The sequence below is a fragment of the Phaseolus vulgaris genome, chromosome 8 (genome assembly GCF_000499845.2).
Source record: "Phaseolus vulgaris cultivar G19833 chromosome 8, P. vulgaris v2.0, whole genome shotgun sequence".
NCBI lineage: Eukaryota > Viridiplantae > Streptophyta > Magnoliopsida > Fabales > Fabaceae > Phaseolus > Phaseolus vulgaris.
Genome location: NC_023752.2, coordinates 3,960,502 through 3,979,582, shown reverse-complemented (window position 1 = coordinate 3,979,582; position 19,081 = coordinate 3,960,502). Strand labels below are relative to the sequence as shown.

The 19,081-nt window shown below is 29.5% G+C and overlaps 3 protein-coding genes across 4 annotated transcripts; all 3 read left to right on the top strand.

Moving 5' to 3' along the window:
- The first annotated feature begins 84 nt into the window (after nucleotides 1-84).
- On the top strand, nucleotides 85-7,520 carry LOC137826167 (COP9 signalosome complex subunit 7-like). 2 transcript variants are annotated; one of them, XM_068632035.1, is made up of 9 exons: nucleotides 85-389; nucleotides 953-1,028; nucleotides 2,011-2,099; nucleotides 3,759-3,848; nucleotides 4,567-4,611; nucleotides 4,726-4,796; nucleotides 5,267-5,402; nucleotides 6,523-6,578; nucleotides 7,219-7,520. In XM_068632035.1, the coding sequence occupies exons 1-9, from the start codon at nucleotides 234-236 to the stop codon at nucleotides 7,238-7,240; spliced, it is 741 nt and encodes a 246-aa protein (XP_068488136.1). In that variant the 5' UTR covers nucleotides 85-233; the 3' UTR covers nucleotides 7,241-7,520. The 2 variants fall into 2 exon arrangements, with proteins under 2 accessions (XP_068488136.1, XP_068488137.1); XM_068632036.1 differs by lacking the exon at nucleotides 3,759-3,848.
- Nucleotides 7,521-11,842: 4,322 nt separating this feature from the next.
- Nucleotides 11,843-12,415, top strand: LOC137824845 (ethylene-responsive transcription factor 1-like). Its single transcript, XM_068630523.1, has one exon. It carries the CDS (start codon nucleotides 11,888-11,890, stop codon nucleotides 12,371-12,373), a length of 486 nt encoding a protein of 161 aa, XP_068486624.1. The 5' UTR covers nucleotides 11,843-11,887; the 3' UTR covers nucleotides 12,374-12,415.
- Nucleotides 12,416-17,225: 4,810 nt separating this feature from the next.
- On the top strand, nucleotides 17,226-18,173 carry LOC137824844 (ethylene-responsive transcription factor 1-like). Its single transcript, XM_068630522.1, has one exon. The coding sequence runs from the start codon at nucleotides 17,402-17,404 to the stop codon at nucleotides 18,023-18,025; it is 624 nt and encodes a 207-aa protein (XP_068486623.1). The 5' UTR covers nucleotides 17,226-17,401; the 3' UTR covers nucleotides 18,026-18,173.
- The last annotated feature ends 908 nt before the right edge of the window (nucleotides 18,174-19,081 follow it).

Sequence of the window (19,081 nt, the reverse complement as noted above, 5' to 3'; positions counted from 1 at the left end):
ATAATTTTAATATTTACTGAAAAGTTTACCGTATCATACACTTAAAACATTCAGTTACTTTAAAATACATATATTAAGAAATTTATACATTTGAATATAAAAGTATTTTGAACTTCACTAAATACGTTTTGTTTTCACTTCCAGAGTTAAGAGCGAGCGAACTCCTCGTTCTGTTCCATTTCTGCGAAATTCAAATTCGAAAAGGAAGCAAATCGAATTGATTCTGTTAGAAGATGGAGCAGGAGCAATCGGAAATAATCGAATACTTCGTGAAGAAAACCTTTGCTTCTTCCAATGCTAACGCACTCCCTTCCATCCTCGTAGAAGCAACTTCTCACCGCAACCTCTTCACTTTCTCAGAAATTCTCTCCCTCCCCTATCTTCAACAGGTTCTTCTTTCTTCACTGTTTTCTCCGCACTTTTTTAAAGCTTTACCTAATTTCTTGCTCCTGTTTGTTTCTAAAAGTGGCAGTAGTCGATTTGTGAAGGGAAGTGGAAAAGCAAAACTGACTTCATAATTCTCTGGTGTTTTGTTTATTGATTTATGGCGTTCGCGTTCACTGTGATTATGTTGCATTTTGGATGCAGTAAAATTGGTCATGTTTAATGGCATTTTAAATAATAATAATAATATGAATAATTACTGTTGTTGTTATTATTATAAATGCAGTATTTAGTTAGGTGATTTCTATTGCCATTTTTTTGAGGTAATATGAAAATTTGTGTGACATTAGCTCCTAAATTAATTGTTTATTCCTGTTTTATGAAGAACATTTTTAATTATTACTGTTATATATAAATAAATGCATAATTAGTTTAGGGAATTTCTGTTGTCCATTTTTTAGGTAATATGAAAATTTGTGAGTAACATGAGACTTCTGTTTTTGCCAATTTTTTCGGTGAAATAGTTCCTATACGTCCTGCTGTAACTTTCACTTGTGATTTCTCGCAGCTTAAAGCAACTGAGAATTCTGTTTATCTTGATATGCTTCGGTTGTTTGCATATGGAACATGGAGTGATTACACGAGTAAGCCTATGGATTTACTGTTATGCTATTTTTTCCCTCACTACATTTATGATGAGTATTTTCCTTCCTTCATTGTTTGTTTGTTTTTCTTTTCCCACAGTAGTATGTTGTTCATGTGTTAGATCAATATTGCAGCATCCATGTTTTACTATTTGATGACATCTTCATGGTGAATAATGAATTTTGAATTTATAATTCTTATTGCGGACACTGGATGTTGGCGACTTGAGATGGGAAGTTGTAACTTGTGAGATCATATGAAAGGGTGATTGAAAAACAAGGAAAACAAACGAGGACTCATATATTGACAGGCAATATTAGTGATATCACCACTTATTTAATTGCTTGTCGTTATTTTTAGATTTTTATTTGATTATTTTAGAATTTTACCTTTTTATGTTTTTTTATAATGTATTTGAATATGTCCTACTTTCGGTTATGTTTATTACCCATGATATTAATTGGTAGTTCTTTTTCCCGTAAAAAATCTGCAGGACATTTTAGTTGTTAGTATATATTACAGTTTTTTAACTTCATTGCCATGATTTTGGAATTGGCTGCAGCACCATCAATTATGGTGTGGTGGATTTTTTATTTTTTACTTGTTGCCTTGAACTGCTATTAGTTATTGATCTCACTAGTTTCTTAATGCTTCTCCTAGCTATTACTAACATTTCGGGTTTATATGTACCTGTGAATTTAAATAATATAAGGTATGTATGCTGGAACAGAGACATATTTTTCATTTTGTGATTTGTCAGTCATAACCCACCATTACTGTGTTATGCTTGATGTGTCCTGTATATAAGAAGCCTGTATACAACTCGTAATAGTTTCTACTTTGCGGTTTGCAAGGAAAACTCGTACATTTATCCTCATGTAAAGATTTTTTTTTTTTTTAGCATCTCTGTTTCCTCATTAATTTTATATGTAAATAAAAATAAAATAATAGTGTTTATTAAAATGTTTAAGTGGCTCGTAGAAAATGCTGGTCGTCTTCCGCAATTGATACCTGATCAGATCCTCAAGCTTAAGCAACTCACTGTTCTTACACTGGCTAGTACGTACGAGGTATTCTTTCCTTTTTTTGGATCGACGGGATATACTAGGTATTACCTATTAGACCTACTGTTATTGGCTATCTTGTGTTACTATTTTGCTTTAAATTGGTGTAACTAATGTTATCAATGGAAGTTCACTTATATATCTGGGTGAAAAATGAATTATTTCTGCTGGGTCTGTCTTGTGATTCTCCAACCCCCACCCCTTCGCAGTAGTGTGATAGGTCCTGAATTTAGATGCTTATGCCCTGATGGTTATAATGGTTGTTTAGTTTCCATATCATGCTTTAATTTCTGTATTTATTTCTTACGTGCTGGCAGACCCTTCTTGTCTTCGTCATTTATTATCATATATTGCATTTTCTAGATTGTTGACAATGTGCGTACAATACAACTACTTGCTTATAGTTCTTGTACGATTATAATGTCAAATACCTCATATAATTAGAGTAAAAAATTCAGCTGTGGTGTGCCTGTTTTACATCTTGTGCAAATTGCAATACTCGCCTCTTTTTTAATGGTGTTCCCCATTTACCCTTAGATCTGTTATGCGATTAGGTTTTGTGATAGATAAAGTACGTCAAACTACGGTAAACTCTAAAGTTAAAAAAATAATAATAAGAAGAAACAGGCTAAAATTCATACCCATTCTTGATGCTCCTATCCTTGAGAGGTGTTGAAATAGAGAATTTTACAACTTTTAAAAAATTCTAACACATTAGATTTCAATTGCTTTCATTTCAAATTGTTTAATTTTTAAATTTGGATAAGACAAATCTAATTTATTGAATTTTAATTTTCTTTTTTGAATAGGGCATCTCAATTCTTATCAAAAACAAAAATATCAATTAAAAAAGTAACCACCAAATAATACTAGTGATGTCAATAAAAAAAACCTTTACAAACATCGACAAAAAATAATCATTATAGAGTTCAACCCGAAAAATTTGGTTGACATTTGGTCCAGTATGTCACATTGCTTAGGAGTCAAGGTCAATCACGTTTTAAATACACCTTTCTCCCTTAACCTTCCAAGACACTTTTTAAGAATAAAACCGTGACGGAGTTTTAAGTTCCAAAGCGGACAATACTTCGGATGCGGTGATTAACCCTAAGAATACTATCTCAAACTAAGGGCAACCAAAACAGTTGTGTTTGACTAGACAAAAAATACTCAAGGTTGACAAAAAAAATGGCTTCTTATAGCAAGGAAGACGTTAATGGTCCTATAATATGTGCTCTACACTTACACCATGCAGGTTACTACTCAATTAGCCCTTTAGCCAAGAAGGCTTTTGGGCATGTCTGTGTCCTTTGTGGGCTTGCCATCATTTTGTTTGTGATTTGTCCATGGTATTTTGCTTAAGATTATTTGAGAAATTACTTTGCTCTGCTTTGGAGGATATATTCTTTTTAGTTACACTTGGAGAATATCGTATCCTCTCTTTAGCTCTCTCTTAACTTATAAAAAATGAAAGAGGAATCCAGCTCTTGGAATCTATTTCTTGATTGTGTAGAATTGTTTAATCGAAGTCGTTATTTTAAATTGTCATCTCTTTCTCATTGAACATGAGTAACTTTCTGTCAACTTTTGCTTTTTTGAGACTGAGCCCTTTATCTTTTGACCTTTGTAATCAATTTTTATAGGTGTGTGTTTATTTTTCTTTAGGTACTAGCCTATGACCAAATGATGCAGGAACTAGATGTCACAAATGTTCTTGAACTTCAAGATTTTCTAATTAATGAATGCATGTACTCGGTAGGTATCATTATCTTCATGATAATATATTTCTGCTCAAACTCAAATGTGGTAATATTAATGGAATCTGCATTTCCACAATTATTATTATGATTATTTATTCATTGCTATTATAATAAAACAATTCATTAAAAGAGGGAGAGGAGTATGAGGGTATAATAACATCAAATCTTTCTAATGGAAACACGAGAGAGTATAATACATCTGCAAAAATCATAGTAAGTTTCATAAATTACATACAATCTGTTAAAGGAACTAATGGAGACACTTGGGGATTATTCTTTACAAGATATTTTTTGGTACATCTGCACAAGATCTTTGCATATAAAGGGAATAATTTGTGTTAATGCAAATTGGTATTACAATGCAAGCAACAGCTACTGAGGGATTTGAGAACAATGTTGCAATTGTTGTGTGATTGATCTATTTTATACTGTTAATGCCTAGAGATATATTTCATGAAATGGTCTTCCTTCCCTTTTTTTTTGTTTTATAATTTTCATTATGTCCTATGCTAATTCGCTAATTTTTCTTTTGCTACAATGATAAAATGCATTATAAATATGAAATAAATATATTTATCATGACTTTATGCTACCTTTTTTTCTAAATTTTGAATTTTATCTGTTGGCTTGTGCTATTTTCTTTTGTAACATTTTCTGAATAGTCATTCAGCAGATGTAAGATAGTTATTAATAAGCTTTATGGATTTCATCAGGGACTAGTAAGAGGAAAGCTGGATCATCTGCGACAATGCTTTGTGGTCCTAGCCCAACATCATCTATTATTTTCTAAAATTTGCACTTTTGATCCCTTCTGCTTTTTAATTTAACAAGTTCCCTATTGGAATTTAGTTGATCTTTGAGGATAATTTCAGGTCCAGTTTGCAGCATGTAGGGACTTGAGACCTGCTAAACTAGGGAGTATGATAGAGACACTCTCTAACTGGTAATGCATTTTTTCAGGTAGGTGATTTTAGTCATATGTCTGATTATTAGTAAATTAACTACCTGTATGTGGAAAAAAGTATTTGAATTGCATCATCTGATGGTAAACATGGCTAGTAAGAATGGATAGTGGTGATATCAGTGCAAAGCTATAATTTTTGTGCTTCATTATCTCGGAATATTGAACTTTTGGAGTATGGCCTCCTTTGAAAATAGGCTGTATTCTAGTCTGCTTAGCATTCAAGATCGGTTGAAGTTGGTTTGAACTTCCAATCATCAACATATCTCAAACTTTGTATTTTATAGAAAGCTTTTGATTCTTAGGTTTTTGCTTTTCGTTTCTGTTTGTCTTGTTTATGGTTCAGAACTTTTCAAAACGGTAATTAACTACATTCTGTTATTTTTAGAATGTGAGAGAGTTTCTCTCCTGAATACTAGTACTGAAATAGAATTTATGACTGGGAAACATAGGTTGTCTACATCAGAAAATCTGCTTGTTTCAATTCAAGAGAAAATAAAATGGGCTGATGACAGGGATGAAATTGAAAAGAAGCACAGGAAGTGTGTGGAAGATAATCTACGAGAAGTAAAGAATACTCTTGTCAAGGTCAGTTGAGTTTATTTTCATCCTTTCTTTTCTCTGAATCCTCCCCTCCGTAATACAGATGAGAAAATGTCCAATAAAATATTATTTGCATGTAAATTTGATCTTATATATAACTTGTGGTTCGGTCCCATAATTGATGTATCTATCCAGTGAGAAGTGGGATAATTTGTGTAAAGGGTTTGTTCTGATTATGTGGAAGTTGTCATCATGGCACAAAGTTATAACAGAACTGTACTAAGATACTGTATGTTTACCATCATGGCCCAAAATTATCATATCAACAATCTAGAGAAACTGCCATTGACAACTTCTGGATAGCGTCCTTGCTTTAATCTAAAACTCAATTAGTAAATCTAGGGTCAAACCTTGAAAGTGTAATACCCACAAATCCCTTATATAATTTTTCTCCCATTTTTCTTCTAAGGAGAAAAGGTCGATTTTTTCATCAATTGATAAAAAAAGAAAAAAAAATTGTTTGGTTTATTGGATTTGATACAACAATTTCTCACTTTGGACAGGACTCTGTAAAAATAGCTTAGTAATCAAAATTGAAAGCCCGAGAAAAAGGATATCACTCTGCTGATTTAATTTAGTTTGATTGGGTTGGTCAGTCAGTTCCCTGAATCCCTCTACTGTATATTTGTTTTTGCTGGACTAGCCCCTCTACTATATGCACTTAGTTATATGGGGTGGGGTAGTCGGCTACTGGAAGATGTTTATGAGGAAAAGCATGTATTATTGCGAGGGAGGGAATCAAAATGATGCCAGAAATATATAGCACTCTAAGATGATAACTGTCTGTATAAATATCATATCCAACCAGCCCTTTTTATCTCTCTATATTGACTTTAAAGTTTAAGGGCAATTGTGTTGGGCAAGGATTTCGCGTTATACTTGTAATGAATTGAAAAAACATTCAGTTAAATTTTTAGCTACATATAGCTGCTGTATGCAGCGTTCAACATCAAGACTATCCTATACAAGGATTTGGAGTTTCATTTGGTAATAATATTAAAACCTTGTCTGCTAGACACACTGGTAATTGGCTGTCATAATTTATTGTGGGGATATATTGGTCGAAATGTCTTACTTAATGGCTGAAGTTGCACACTGTAAACAGGCCAACTCTGCTATTCGGACCCAAGAGGATAATGAAGTTCGTTGCGTACTGAAGAGGTATTCTTTGACAACTTTGCATATACCAGAGTCTGATCATTTAACTAATGGATAAAAAATGTTTTAAGTTAGAATTGGTCTAAGTTTCCGGAATTTGAAAACAACGATTTTGGTCCTCGTATATTTTATAATCTGTGAATTTCCTACCGTCCATCTTTTAAGGAACATAAGATATTAGAATGAAGGACAAATTTCCCCTATCATACAAAAAGGACCAAAATTATTACTTTTAAAGTATAGAAACTTGGATAAAAACTTGTACGACTTAAAACACGTCGTACTTTGATTAACTGTTCGAATAAAAAATTATTGTCTATAATCTAACTAGTCATGACATCACCTGACTATACTAAAAATATCTTTGCTTTTCACTAGCCTATAATCTTTAATGTATGAATTAAACTAGGTATGTATAAATATTTAACCTCTTTAATCTCCACATACAATAGTTATTAGAAGTTACAGACCCTTTTTCCCCCTTCCCTTTTCTTTTGACCTGCATGGCATTGTAAGGAAAGCTGGATGTGAATATTTTCTGTCGCATATATTTCAAGCTAGAATATAATTGACCTGAGCATTTTTCCTTAGATAAATAATTTTTTTCTAGTATTCTATTGCAACAAAGCTTGGGATTTTGCAGGAGGCGACATATAACATTTTGAGCATTGCAATGGATGACGACGTTCAATGGATGGGAGTTTTATTAGCTTGCCTGGCTTTAAATCTAGGCTAGCCTAAACTGACAATATAGCTTTTAGAGACAAGTATATCTCATCGATATTGAACTCTTCTGTCACACCCCATTAAGAGGTAAGAACAAGGGAATCTCCAGGGTTTTGTTTTGGAAATTGATGCTACTTTTTGAATCATTATAGTCGTCAAATGATATGGTGGTGTGACCTTTTCTTTTTCTTTTTGTAAATGATATGTTGTTTTTGTTTGCATTGTGCCTCGTATATACTGCCTCTTTCTGGGTGTGTATGGTTTTAGTTTTTAAAAACTATTTTATGAAAAGTTTCAAATACTAATTTAGAATTATTCTTATCGAACACATTTCTTTTTGTATTTGAATGGTACGAAAATCATAGGAACCTTACAAGCAATGACAGTATTTTTTTAAAAAAAGCTAATGAACTTAGTTTGTCTTATATTTAACCATATTTTTATTATATATTCTTTTATCATTTTAAAAAAATATATTATTATGAACATTTTAAACAAAGCCAATGCTATATTTATTAAATAAATTTTAATCTTTTAAATTGACCCGAGTCTTCTGGCTCCGTCCTATAGAGTAACACTTCTAAAATTTAAAACTACTTCAATGGTCAACATATCTAAATTCATCCAGAATAAGTTATTTTTTTTATAAACTTGTTTTTTGTTAATAATACTATTTTGGTCAACATGTGTTTTTCTTCTTTCTCACGTTTTCACTATGTCCCTTTAGTATTTTGTGGCAAGATTGTGTTGTGAGAACTTTGTTCCATGTTTCCCAGAAAGTCAACTATTGCCATGTGAATGAGAATGGAAATGGCAATCAGTAATTGTCTCATGCTAATTTATTGCATTGAAAGACATTCATTTATTAATTTGATTTCTATCCTTAAAAAAATTTAATTATATAATTTAGCAATGGAGATATTGAAAGCTTTTTTATTGTCGGAAAACTCAATTTCACTCCTTAAGTATCTGTTTAAACATAATCAAGACACTGCTGAATTCATTTGTTTTTTACAAAGTCAGATTTATCTTTCATGGAAACAATAATAATTATTGAAGAGGACTAATGGTATTACATGATAGTTTTAATTGCATTAAACTTAAACAAACAATAAATTAGCTAAGCTTAGTGTCTATTGTGAAAGTATTAAGACTCCTTTTAACATTAGGGCTTGTTATCATGGTATGCATATGAGTGCACTGTTAAAGCAATAGTGTGCAAAGAAGGTGTTGAGGTTCGTCTTCTTTGTAGTATGAGATAGAATGATTCGTCGTCTCTTTGTGGTGTAAGAGATAGTAAGACAAAAGTATAAAAAAAAAGTAAAAATAAAATAAAATGAATTAATCTATACTTAATAGATGAAAATGTTCCTAAGTGAAAAAGCACAATATACTAAAACATCAAGGGAGCATTGAGGAGTGTAGAGGGGGAATCAATCATCTTTAGTGACAATAGAGGAAGTGTTTGATTGGTGGAAATTAAAGGAAGGATTATTAGATTAACTAACATGTTAAGGTAAGGTGAACAAAGATTTTGTGAGGGATCAACAACTTCATTTTTGGATAGATGTAATAAAATTAGAGCTCTCTAATACCATGTTAAAAAGTGAAGTTTAAATCTAACTCAACCTTATAAAATCAGGTGAGGTTTGCATCCACTATATACTATAAAATATTCTTATTTTTAGTCAGATATGGAATTACCAACACTAATGAAAAAATTATGTAGTGTCCAGAGGTGTTAAAAGTGTTTTGTTAAACCTTATTACAATTGGTATTGTATCTTTTGGAAGTTCAAGAAAGATTATATCTTGTTTTGTTTATGGTTTTTTGAACCAATCACTAACCTCTTTTTTGTTAAATATGAGTTTGTAGGACCACATTTGTTCGTCTATAGATTATAGTTTAATGTATATTATGTATCAATTCGAGTGTGATTTGGATGATTCGGGTTAGTTTAATAGGAAGATGAGAGTAATAATATTAAATTTTACAAGAGTTGGAATATCACTAAATTGTTTCTTTTTTAATTTAATTATTTTTAACCAATAAAAAAACAATTTAAATATTTTTTTTGGAGACAAACTATATATAACTAAATTATGATGGATTGTGATTATCTATAATACACAATCCACATTTACATCTAAACATCAAAACAAAATCGTAGTTCCCCAGCTTGTTTTATTTTACAAATTTAATTAAAATGTATTCACACTCGGACATTTAATTATGAATAAATACGCTAAGTGTAATTGTTAAATTTTATAGTAAGAGAAAAAAATTGTATATTACCAGCGTCAAATAGTCTTAAAATTGTCATTTACTAAATAACGTGATAAGTGAAAGTAATGATTAAAAATTTTGAATAAGAAATTTTTTCAAGGATACAAATATAAAATTAATTTAAATTGTAAATATAAAATTAGTATTTTCGAAATATTGAAGTATAAAATCAATATTTTACAAATATTGATGTAAACTAAAATTTACAAATTTAGTCTATTTATAAATGAATATTTCCATTGGTTGTTAAGAATTGATTGTTGATTGATGATTGGCGAAAGTGATGTTGTGTATTTATTACCTTAGTCTTGATATGGAAAATTAAAATTATTAATTCTAGTTTGAATGTGAATTTTAAAGTCACGTTTAGCTTACTCAACGGGAATTGATACTTTTATTTTTATTTTTTTTAATTTGATATTTATTTAAAAATAAATAATAGAGTTTTAAAAAATTAATTTAAAATTTTAGAGGGATGAAGGTAAAAAATTGAGTATATATAAAGTTGATTCTGGTGGAGAAAAACTTTGAAGATGTGATATGTTGGGTTCTTCACCCTCTATCAACATTTCCTCTTATTATAATTGCAGATAGAGAAACACAAAATCGACTTTTTAATCATGTTTCAATTTTATATTCTCATGTTTTCTTTAAATTTCAAAAAAATTAAATATTATTCTAATTTTTTTACATAATATTAAAATTAATGTATCACATTAATATTTTGGATTGTCCTCAGTGTTTTCCCACATATTGACCAGTTTTAATAAAATTTTATTCAAATTTAAAAAGATGACTAGTCAAAACTTTGGGCTTAATAAGGACATTCAACTCGTGCTACCAACAAACCGTATTCCTAGGTATGTGAGATATTGTTTATTTTGACTCAATATAAGAGTTTTGTTTGTTTTGTTTTGTTTTATTTTTTAATTAAGTGTCAATGATTTAATATTATCATTTTCATTGATGTTAATTAAATTTTCTTTTAAATTAACGTTAATCGAGAATTTTTTTTTTTATGTAAATTAAGGTTAAACAATTTTTCATTCATTATTAAGTACAATTTTATGTCAATTAAATCAACTAAGATTATTTTTTTGTTAATATTATTCGAAGTTGAAAAACATATTTTTTTTGTCAATTAAATAAACCAAGATTATTTTTACAAGAACTTAAAGCATATTCAAATATTTTCATATAAATTGAAAATATATTTAAATATTTACAAGAACCTTAGCAAAGACAAACTGTATTTGCAAGTATTTAGAGTAAAATTTTATCATGTGATTGAAAATTAATAATTTTTAAATTCTTAAAAATGAGAACTTATATATATATATATATATATATATATATATATATATATATTAAGAATGTTTAGATTACGTATATCTAAATAACATCGAAATTATTGACCAGATTTAGTAATACTCAACGTTCTCTTTCCTAACGACTATTTTATCAATTAACAGTTTATTTTATTTTATTTTTATAGTTTTGTAATGATCTCACTGGTTTTTAAGTTTAATTATATATAGTTATAGTTACTGTAAACTTTTACTTACAGAATTATCCTTTTTTAACCGAGTTATTTTACTCAATATCAAATGTATAACATTATACCCCATTTAAATTACTATTTTTAACTCAACTTATTCAGTCACAAAATTAAATTCACAGCAATAACGTAAAGACTATTAATTGACATAGTATATTTAAATAAATAAGAACGGAAGAAGTAAAGAAGAAACACGAAAAATAATTAAATTAAACTTTTTTTCATAAATAAATTATATCTTGAATACTGTAGTCATATTTAAACATATTTACGTTATATCGATTATATTAAAGAAATAATTAATTATAACTTTAACATTATTGTTAATTAATAAATATCTTTTACTTTTTTAATATAACTTTTTCCTTTTTTTTTCTTTTCTTTTTCACTCTCTTCCTTACTATCATTCGATCTTAAAATGTAGTTTGAATACTGTGCAGAGTTTTACCCTATTTTACTTGCAGAAATTCATCTGCATCTAATTGAGATCCAAAGATACTTTACTTTAACCAAATGCAGTGAACACGTCCTATTAATCGGAACTCGTTTTTTTTCTACTAAACATGAATTCACACAGACATGTTTTTTTTTCTTCCGAAAATACGCTTCCATCACGGGTCAACATGAACATGGTCGGAAACAGCACCGTACGTAGTACTATATATATACACACAATCCATGCATGAAAGCTCCGCACCAAGTTGTTGTAACAAACAACAACAAATCTATCTCCAAATCTGAGATGGATACAGAATTTGATATGATATTTTCGGAGACTATAGAACATTACATGGTTGACGATGAAGCATGTGGTTTGAAGAACGATGTTTTGGTCTCAAATGAGAGTTCTTTGTCTGAGAATGGTGGTGGTAAAGTAGAAGAGGAAGTTCCGAGAGGGTCGAGGTACAGAGGAGTGAGGCGTAGGGCACATGGAAAGTTTGCTGCAGAGATAAAAGATCCAAACAGAAGTAATAGGATTTGGCTTGGGACTTACCACACTGAAGAAGAAGCTGCTTTGGCTTATGACAATGCAGTTTTCAAGATCAGAGGCTCCAAAGCCAAGCTTAATTTTCCTCACCTCATTCCACCGTTGGATGCATCAACCATCCACGTGGCTGACCCTCCTTCTTCGTCATCCACACCTGAGGATCGTTCTGAAGGGTCCAGGAAAAGGAAGGGAGTAGCTGGTTTGCTCAATAAATTAGCACGTGAAAGAAACAGAATTTGATGCTGTATTTGACTTGATTAAATAAAATAAAATAACATTTTATGTTTGGTTTTTGACCTGGTTATTTTTTTTCTTTATACTAAAATGGGTCCGTTTAAAAAAATTTACGAATTTAGACAAGTCGTGTCAATTCTGCACGACTTCATATGCAAAAATCGTTTCAATTAGACACGACTCTGTCATGTCATAATGAAGTCGTGCCAACTTGGCACGACTTCTCATAATTTTTTTTTAATTTTATTGTTAATATATTGAATAGTAAGTTATGTAAGGTTAAAAATTAATTTATATAATTTTATAAGAGTGTTAGTTTTAAGGGAAAAAGATTGGATAATCGTGTATGGATCATATTTGACGATAATATAATTCAATAACTTGATTATTTGATTATTAAAAAATAAAAAAAATTGTTATTGAAGAAAATTATGACAAGGCAAGCACGACTTCTGCCTATATTTATAATTTTTTTAAACAGACCCCATTTTAATAATAAAAAAAAAATTTCATCATGATAAAAAAACCCGTAGATTAATCATAATATGATACATTGTGGTATACAAAATTAAGTATAGAATATTAAGTGGAAATGTTAAAGTTGTGATTGCATTTTCTTGCAAATTCAGTACCTTTACATACTATCCAATTAAGAATTTATAGGGATGTTCCTTTTCCTTGCACAAAGATTAATCCTAAATTAAAACTCTAAACTCCTGTAATTCATCTTTATTTTATTTTTTAATTTAGAATTCCCAAATATATAACTAACTATTATAATATATAATATATGAAGTATAGATATAATTACATATATAAAATGTACTTGTATAAACAATTTAGTATTAAGTATCATACATAGTATTTCATATCCAATAGTGAATTGATATAATAAATATTTCAATTAAGTTGTTATCTTATATATCTAATATATTTTTTGAAAACTCTTATTAAATACATCATAACAAAAATTAATATTTGACCATTATAATATCGATAAAAATATCAACTTCAGAATATTGGAACTTACTTGCATTTGTTGTAAAAAATGTAATATAAGAATATTTTTTTTTATTAACTAGTGTCTAATATATGAGATTAGATAAACAATGAAGTTAAAATATCTCATTTTGTTAATAAATTTTATGCTTAATATTACACAATATAAGTTTGGTATTCTTATCGGTCACAAGATGGTAATACACCTACAAAGGGTCACAATATCACATTGGGTGTTTAAAAATATTAAGAAATGAATTTTAAGCCTAACTCAACCTTATAAAAACGACTTATAAGGCGATGTTTGCATTCACTTATATATTATGAAATATTCTTATCTCTAATCGTTGTGAGATCTCCAACATCTTTTACATTAAAGTTGACAACTCGTGCGTAAGATTAATATTATGGATAGCCCGATAGCAGTCCACTAACGGGTGACCTGATAATGCCAACAAACTATCGTTAAGATATACTTTAGACGACTTACTCTGATATCATATTAAAAAGTGAACTTAAGCCTAACTCAACCGATTTAGAAGGTGAGATTTACACCCACTTATATACATTATGAAATGTCCTTATAAAAAAAAATATACATAATTGTGTATATGATGCAATCACATATCACATGCTTTACAATCATAAAAGTATCTTTATACTACTTTTAACATGAAATACACCATATACTTAACAATTTTATAAATATAAACTACAAATAATATATGCTACATAAAATATATTATAATAAAACACCATATTTTACTATTTTAGAATTATTTATAAGAAAACATTTCGAAAGAATTCTAAATTGTTTTGAAAAAAGCATTCAGTAAAGAGAAATCGTATTATTAAAGTGTTTTGGAAAGATTAATTTGCATTTCACAATCTTCCTTTCCATTTTTTTTCGGAATATTTTTAGGATGTGTTGTTAATTTTTTTTAATACATTTTAGAATATATGTTTTGAAAAATATAAAAAATTTGAAATATCATTTTCATTAATTTAGAGGTATAAGAAATTATGGAGGTACAATAATAAAAAAATTTACTTGAATCATTTAGAAATTCAAAAGAATAGTAAGAAATGATTGAAAATTTTAGATGTTAAACTTGTGCTGCATTTAATGTATAAGGAAAAAAGACTAGACGTATGAAATTGGTCCATTGAACAAATTACCATTGCAATTTTAGACTGGATTGATATTTGGGCTTTTCTATTGAGACCCCAATTTACTATTTAAGTTCCTCAACTCAACTTTCACCTTTATTCCTCTTTATGAAAATTTCTCTAAAAGTTTTTGTTGGGTTATTTGTTTTAAAAAATTCAATAGGTGAAATAAGTTCTCGATGTAAAATAAATACAATGATAACTTATTTTTATTTTGTTAAAATGGGTGTGGATTCAAAATATATAAAGAAAATATTTTGTTATATGTTAAATGAAAAAAAAAACAAAATTTCAAATTGGTTTAAAAAAACTTAACACGATGAATTTCTTTTTGTTGTATTACTTTTTTCCGAAAAGTTTAAGGCACCGTAAACACGTTATATCTATTTGTTATTTATACAATAATTTGTACAATTATATTTTTTTTGTTTATATCTATTTTTATATAAGGTTATTTGTATATAATTTTACCAGTTTTATCAATGATTTATTTTTGTTGCAACTATTTTAGTGAACCTTTTTTTCTTCTTTTTTACAACGATTTTTCACTCATAAACCCTGTCTTGTGTGTTTGTAAAAAACACACGTAAAAGGAAATGAAAGTTGAGTATTTTTTTTCTAAAACAATATTAAAGGGCCTAATTAAATTGTGATAACTTATTAATATTATAGAATATTCAAAATTAAATAAATATAATGATATGTGTGGTCGTAACATCTCCAAAATCAAGTTTTTAGTTTATTAAATACTCTTGAAAACACATAATAATATATATGGTATGTATTCAAATAAAACTTATGCCTCACTTGTATTAATAAAATTATGATGGAGTTATTTTTTTCCCATTTGTTTTATATTTTCACTTTTCATCTGTTCCTATATATAGTTTCATTTTGAAATTATTGGGTCGTTCAAGTTGATGATGAATCGATCCATTTTGTTTTATACATCATAATGTATTTAAGAAATAATAAAAGGTGTCAAAATTTTGTTAATTATTTTTTAACAATTATTGAGACAAAATTTAGGTAGAAATGAAACAAAAGAAGACAAACTTTAGGTAGTTTTAGGATAGTGATTGCCATGTGGGTTGGCGTAAGTCTGTGTCATCACTTGCTTCAACTTCTTATTCCCTTTATTTTTTTTATAAACATGATTACGTTTTTTCTTTGACATATATAAAATTATTTTTAAAAAATATAATAATAAATATTTTTAATGTATATTTGGTTATGTGCGTGACGTATTGAGCCTGATAAGGGCAATTTTTCATCACTCAACCCCATGCCTGTTCAATATTTTAATTTCTTCTTTTTATATATAATTTAACAACTTAATGTGCCTACAAAATTTTCATTATTATATAAGAGAGAATCTTGCAGTGGAATACAGGCTACAACATTTCTAACTTTAATATTTTAAAAGTTGACATCTATGTGATTATTATTTTAAATAATAAATAGTATTTTTTTTTTAATTCCAACGGATAGATGATACATCCAACTAAAAGAAAATACTTTTATTTAAGCAATATCTATTACTTAAAAACTAATTTTATCATTAATTACTGTGGAAAAATCACGTTTAAGGTTATTCATATTTTTCGTGAAGGGAATGCGTGTGCTGATAAGTTGACTAATTTAGGATTTATTCATAGAGAATTCTTTCATTGGTATAATAGACTTTCATCTAGTATGTTCTTAGAATTCTTTATTAGTAGGTATAGTCTACCTATGTATCGTTTTTGTTAACATATGAGTTTTGGTCTAGTCCCTCCATATTTTTATATTTTTTTTAATAATACTTTTTTCATTTGATGGTAAATGATTGTTGTTACTTGAGGTGTCAGTTTAGCTGAGATGTCAAGTAACATAATGATGCCTAACATGTAAGTTTTTTATATATATAAAAAAAGATAATCTATGTCAACTATAACAATGAGGCTATGGCAAGAGACTCTTACTAGCATGGATAGGCTTTGGGAGAATTAGTTATCTCCAAGGACGAAGGAGTAAGTGAAAAGAGTAACACACAAGCTTAAATTATGTCAAATTCATCTAATGATATATATATAAAAAAAAATGTGTGAGAAGAAACCCTTTTGTTCCCTACCATTGTTGTTGGTTCTCCTAACATTTTAATTTTCATTGCCCATATATAACTTCTTAGGCCTCTAGCCAATCATGATTACCACCACATATTAGAAAACTCTATGGATAAGTATGATCACTAATAATAGAGAAAGCCATAGGAAAAAGGCAGTTTTTTAAAATACTATAGAATTCTCATATTTTAAAATGAAATAAAATATATCCATTGTTTTTGCTTTTGCAAGAAGTGGAGGCTCACAGAAGAGAAAAGTAAGCATAGACATGCACCAAACTCATGCATTATTTTTATTTTATGCTCATATTTACCTCCAATTAATGTAACCATAGTAATGAGATTCAACAATTTTTTATTTCATTTATAATATTAGCAGGCTTAAAGAGAAGAAGATCAAAAACCAGTTTGATTATAAAAATTATCATTCAATGTTTATTGTTAAGTTGTATGCATAATATAAGGTGGTGCTTGGTTAGTAGATTAGATGAGGTGGGACTCACAATACAATTTAAATAATTCAATATTTAACCATAAACTTACTGCTAAAGGTTACAATAATATTTTAAATAATTCAAAGTTCAGTAAGTGGCATGCCAAAATCCATGGAACTTTCAAAGAAACAAGCATTGCAAGGTTATTTTAAAAAAAACCTGCACGTTGTGTCACAGTAGTTAGCAGAAAAATAGAATTGTTTAAAGAAATTGGATGCTATAAATGATGCAGTGCAGCAGTGGTTGAAGGCACACAAAATTTGAAACATGAGTTCAACCACCACGGATTCCGACTTTGCGTTCTTGGAATCTGTTCGACAATACCTACTTGGACACGATTCCATCAACCTCATGCCTGCAACAACCCACCAAGTTGCTTCTCATGATCCACTTTCAAACCCTAAATGCAATGGTGATCTCGAGAACGTTATTTTCCGCAGCGAGGATGCAACTGCTGCGGTGGCGCGTCATGTCCACGCACCACAGACGTGGAAGCATTACCGAGGTGTTAGGCGTAGGCCGTGGGGGAAGTTTGCGGCGGAGATAAGGGATCCAAAGAAGAACGGAGCTAGGGTTTGGCTTGGAACTTTTGACACTGAAAAGAAAGCAGCTTTGGCTTACGACAAAGCAGCTTTCAAGATGCGTGGTCAAAAAGCTAAGTTGAATTTTCCTCATCTTATAGATTCTGATAACTGCGATACAGTGTCAGAACCGGTGATGGAAACAGCTTCTGAGAGGGAGTTGTCACAAAGTTTTCAACCGTCCTCACCATCATCGTTGTGCTCGGATGATAGCTCAGAGTCACAAGGGACAAAGAGGAGGAAGAAGAACCTCACTGATCTATTGAATAAGTTAGCCAAGAACAGAAGCCAAGCCAAGGTTTCATATTGAAGTGGGGTTAGAGGAATGTGTTCTACAATTTGATTGCTGATTCAGACTTCAATGATTGTAATACAATCTGGTGTTCATAGAGTGTAATTTTTGTTCACCTTTGTACAATTGCCAATTTCATTATTTCTAATCATCAGTGATGCTCAAATTCTGATCTTTCACAATATAAACCAGAATCATTGATCCTAAATCATCAATGAAACCAATAGGAAGAACTTAGAGAGTAATTGAAGTGCTCCAACTCCTATGCATAACAAAATTTATATACATAGCACAAACTTACTCCAAATGTATGACAAACTTGCTCCCATTTACAATCCTTGTCATCTTTTCTGATTATTTTTGAGTTCTAGCTATTTTTCCCAATGATTTAGATTGTTTCAAAAGTTCATCTTTTACCAACCAACATATATGTTTTCTGATCGCCCTATGAATCTCAATCCTCAAAGATTGTGATCATAGCACTCTGTTCCCTGCAGATAGCACCACATAAAGACCTGCTTCTGCATTTGTTGCCCACCTTACACCAGCATCCAAGTAAAATAATAAAAAGTATATTATAAATGTGTAGGAAATCTTTATTTATATGGTTAGTTGAACCTCATCCAAAACTATATATATATATATTGAATACTTAATTGTTTGTGTTAGCTCCACCCTCTGGTGGTTACAAAGTAATCTAGAAAGAGTGTGTAAAATGTGGATCCAGTGGAAATGGTTCTATCTTTTTTGTACGAATGAGATTTTGATTGGAATGATGTACCTTGTGTTGCCATTTGTAGATGTTTCGTGTGAGAATTTGAGTTATGGGATCTCATCTTTAAAATAAACACTTTTTTTTACAAAACAAAGTCAAAGAGAAAAAAAAAAGTAAACGAGGAGAAAAGGAAGACTAGTGAGAAAATAAAGAATCTTTGATTTTTTTTTTCTTTCATCATATATGGTTGAATTGGATTTGGACAAACTCATTCGTTCAACTCAATTAAAAAAATATGTCAGGTTGGATAAAATCGATTTTTTTGTAGTCTTTTACTCAATTTAATCCAACTTATGAGT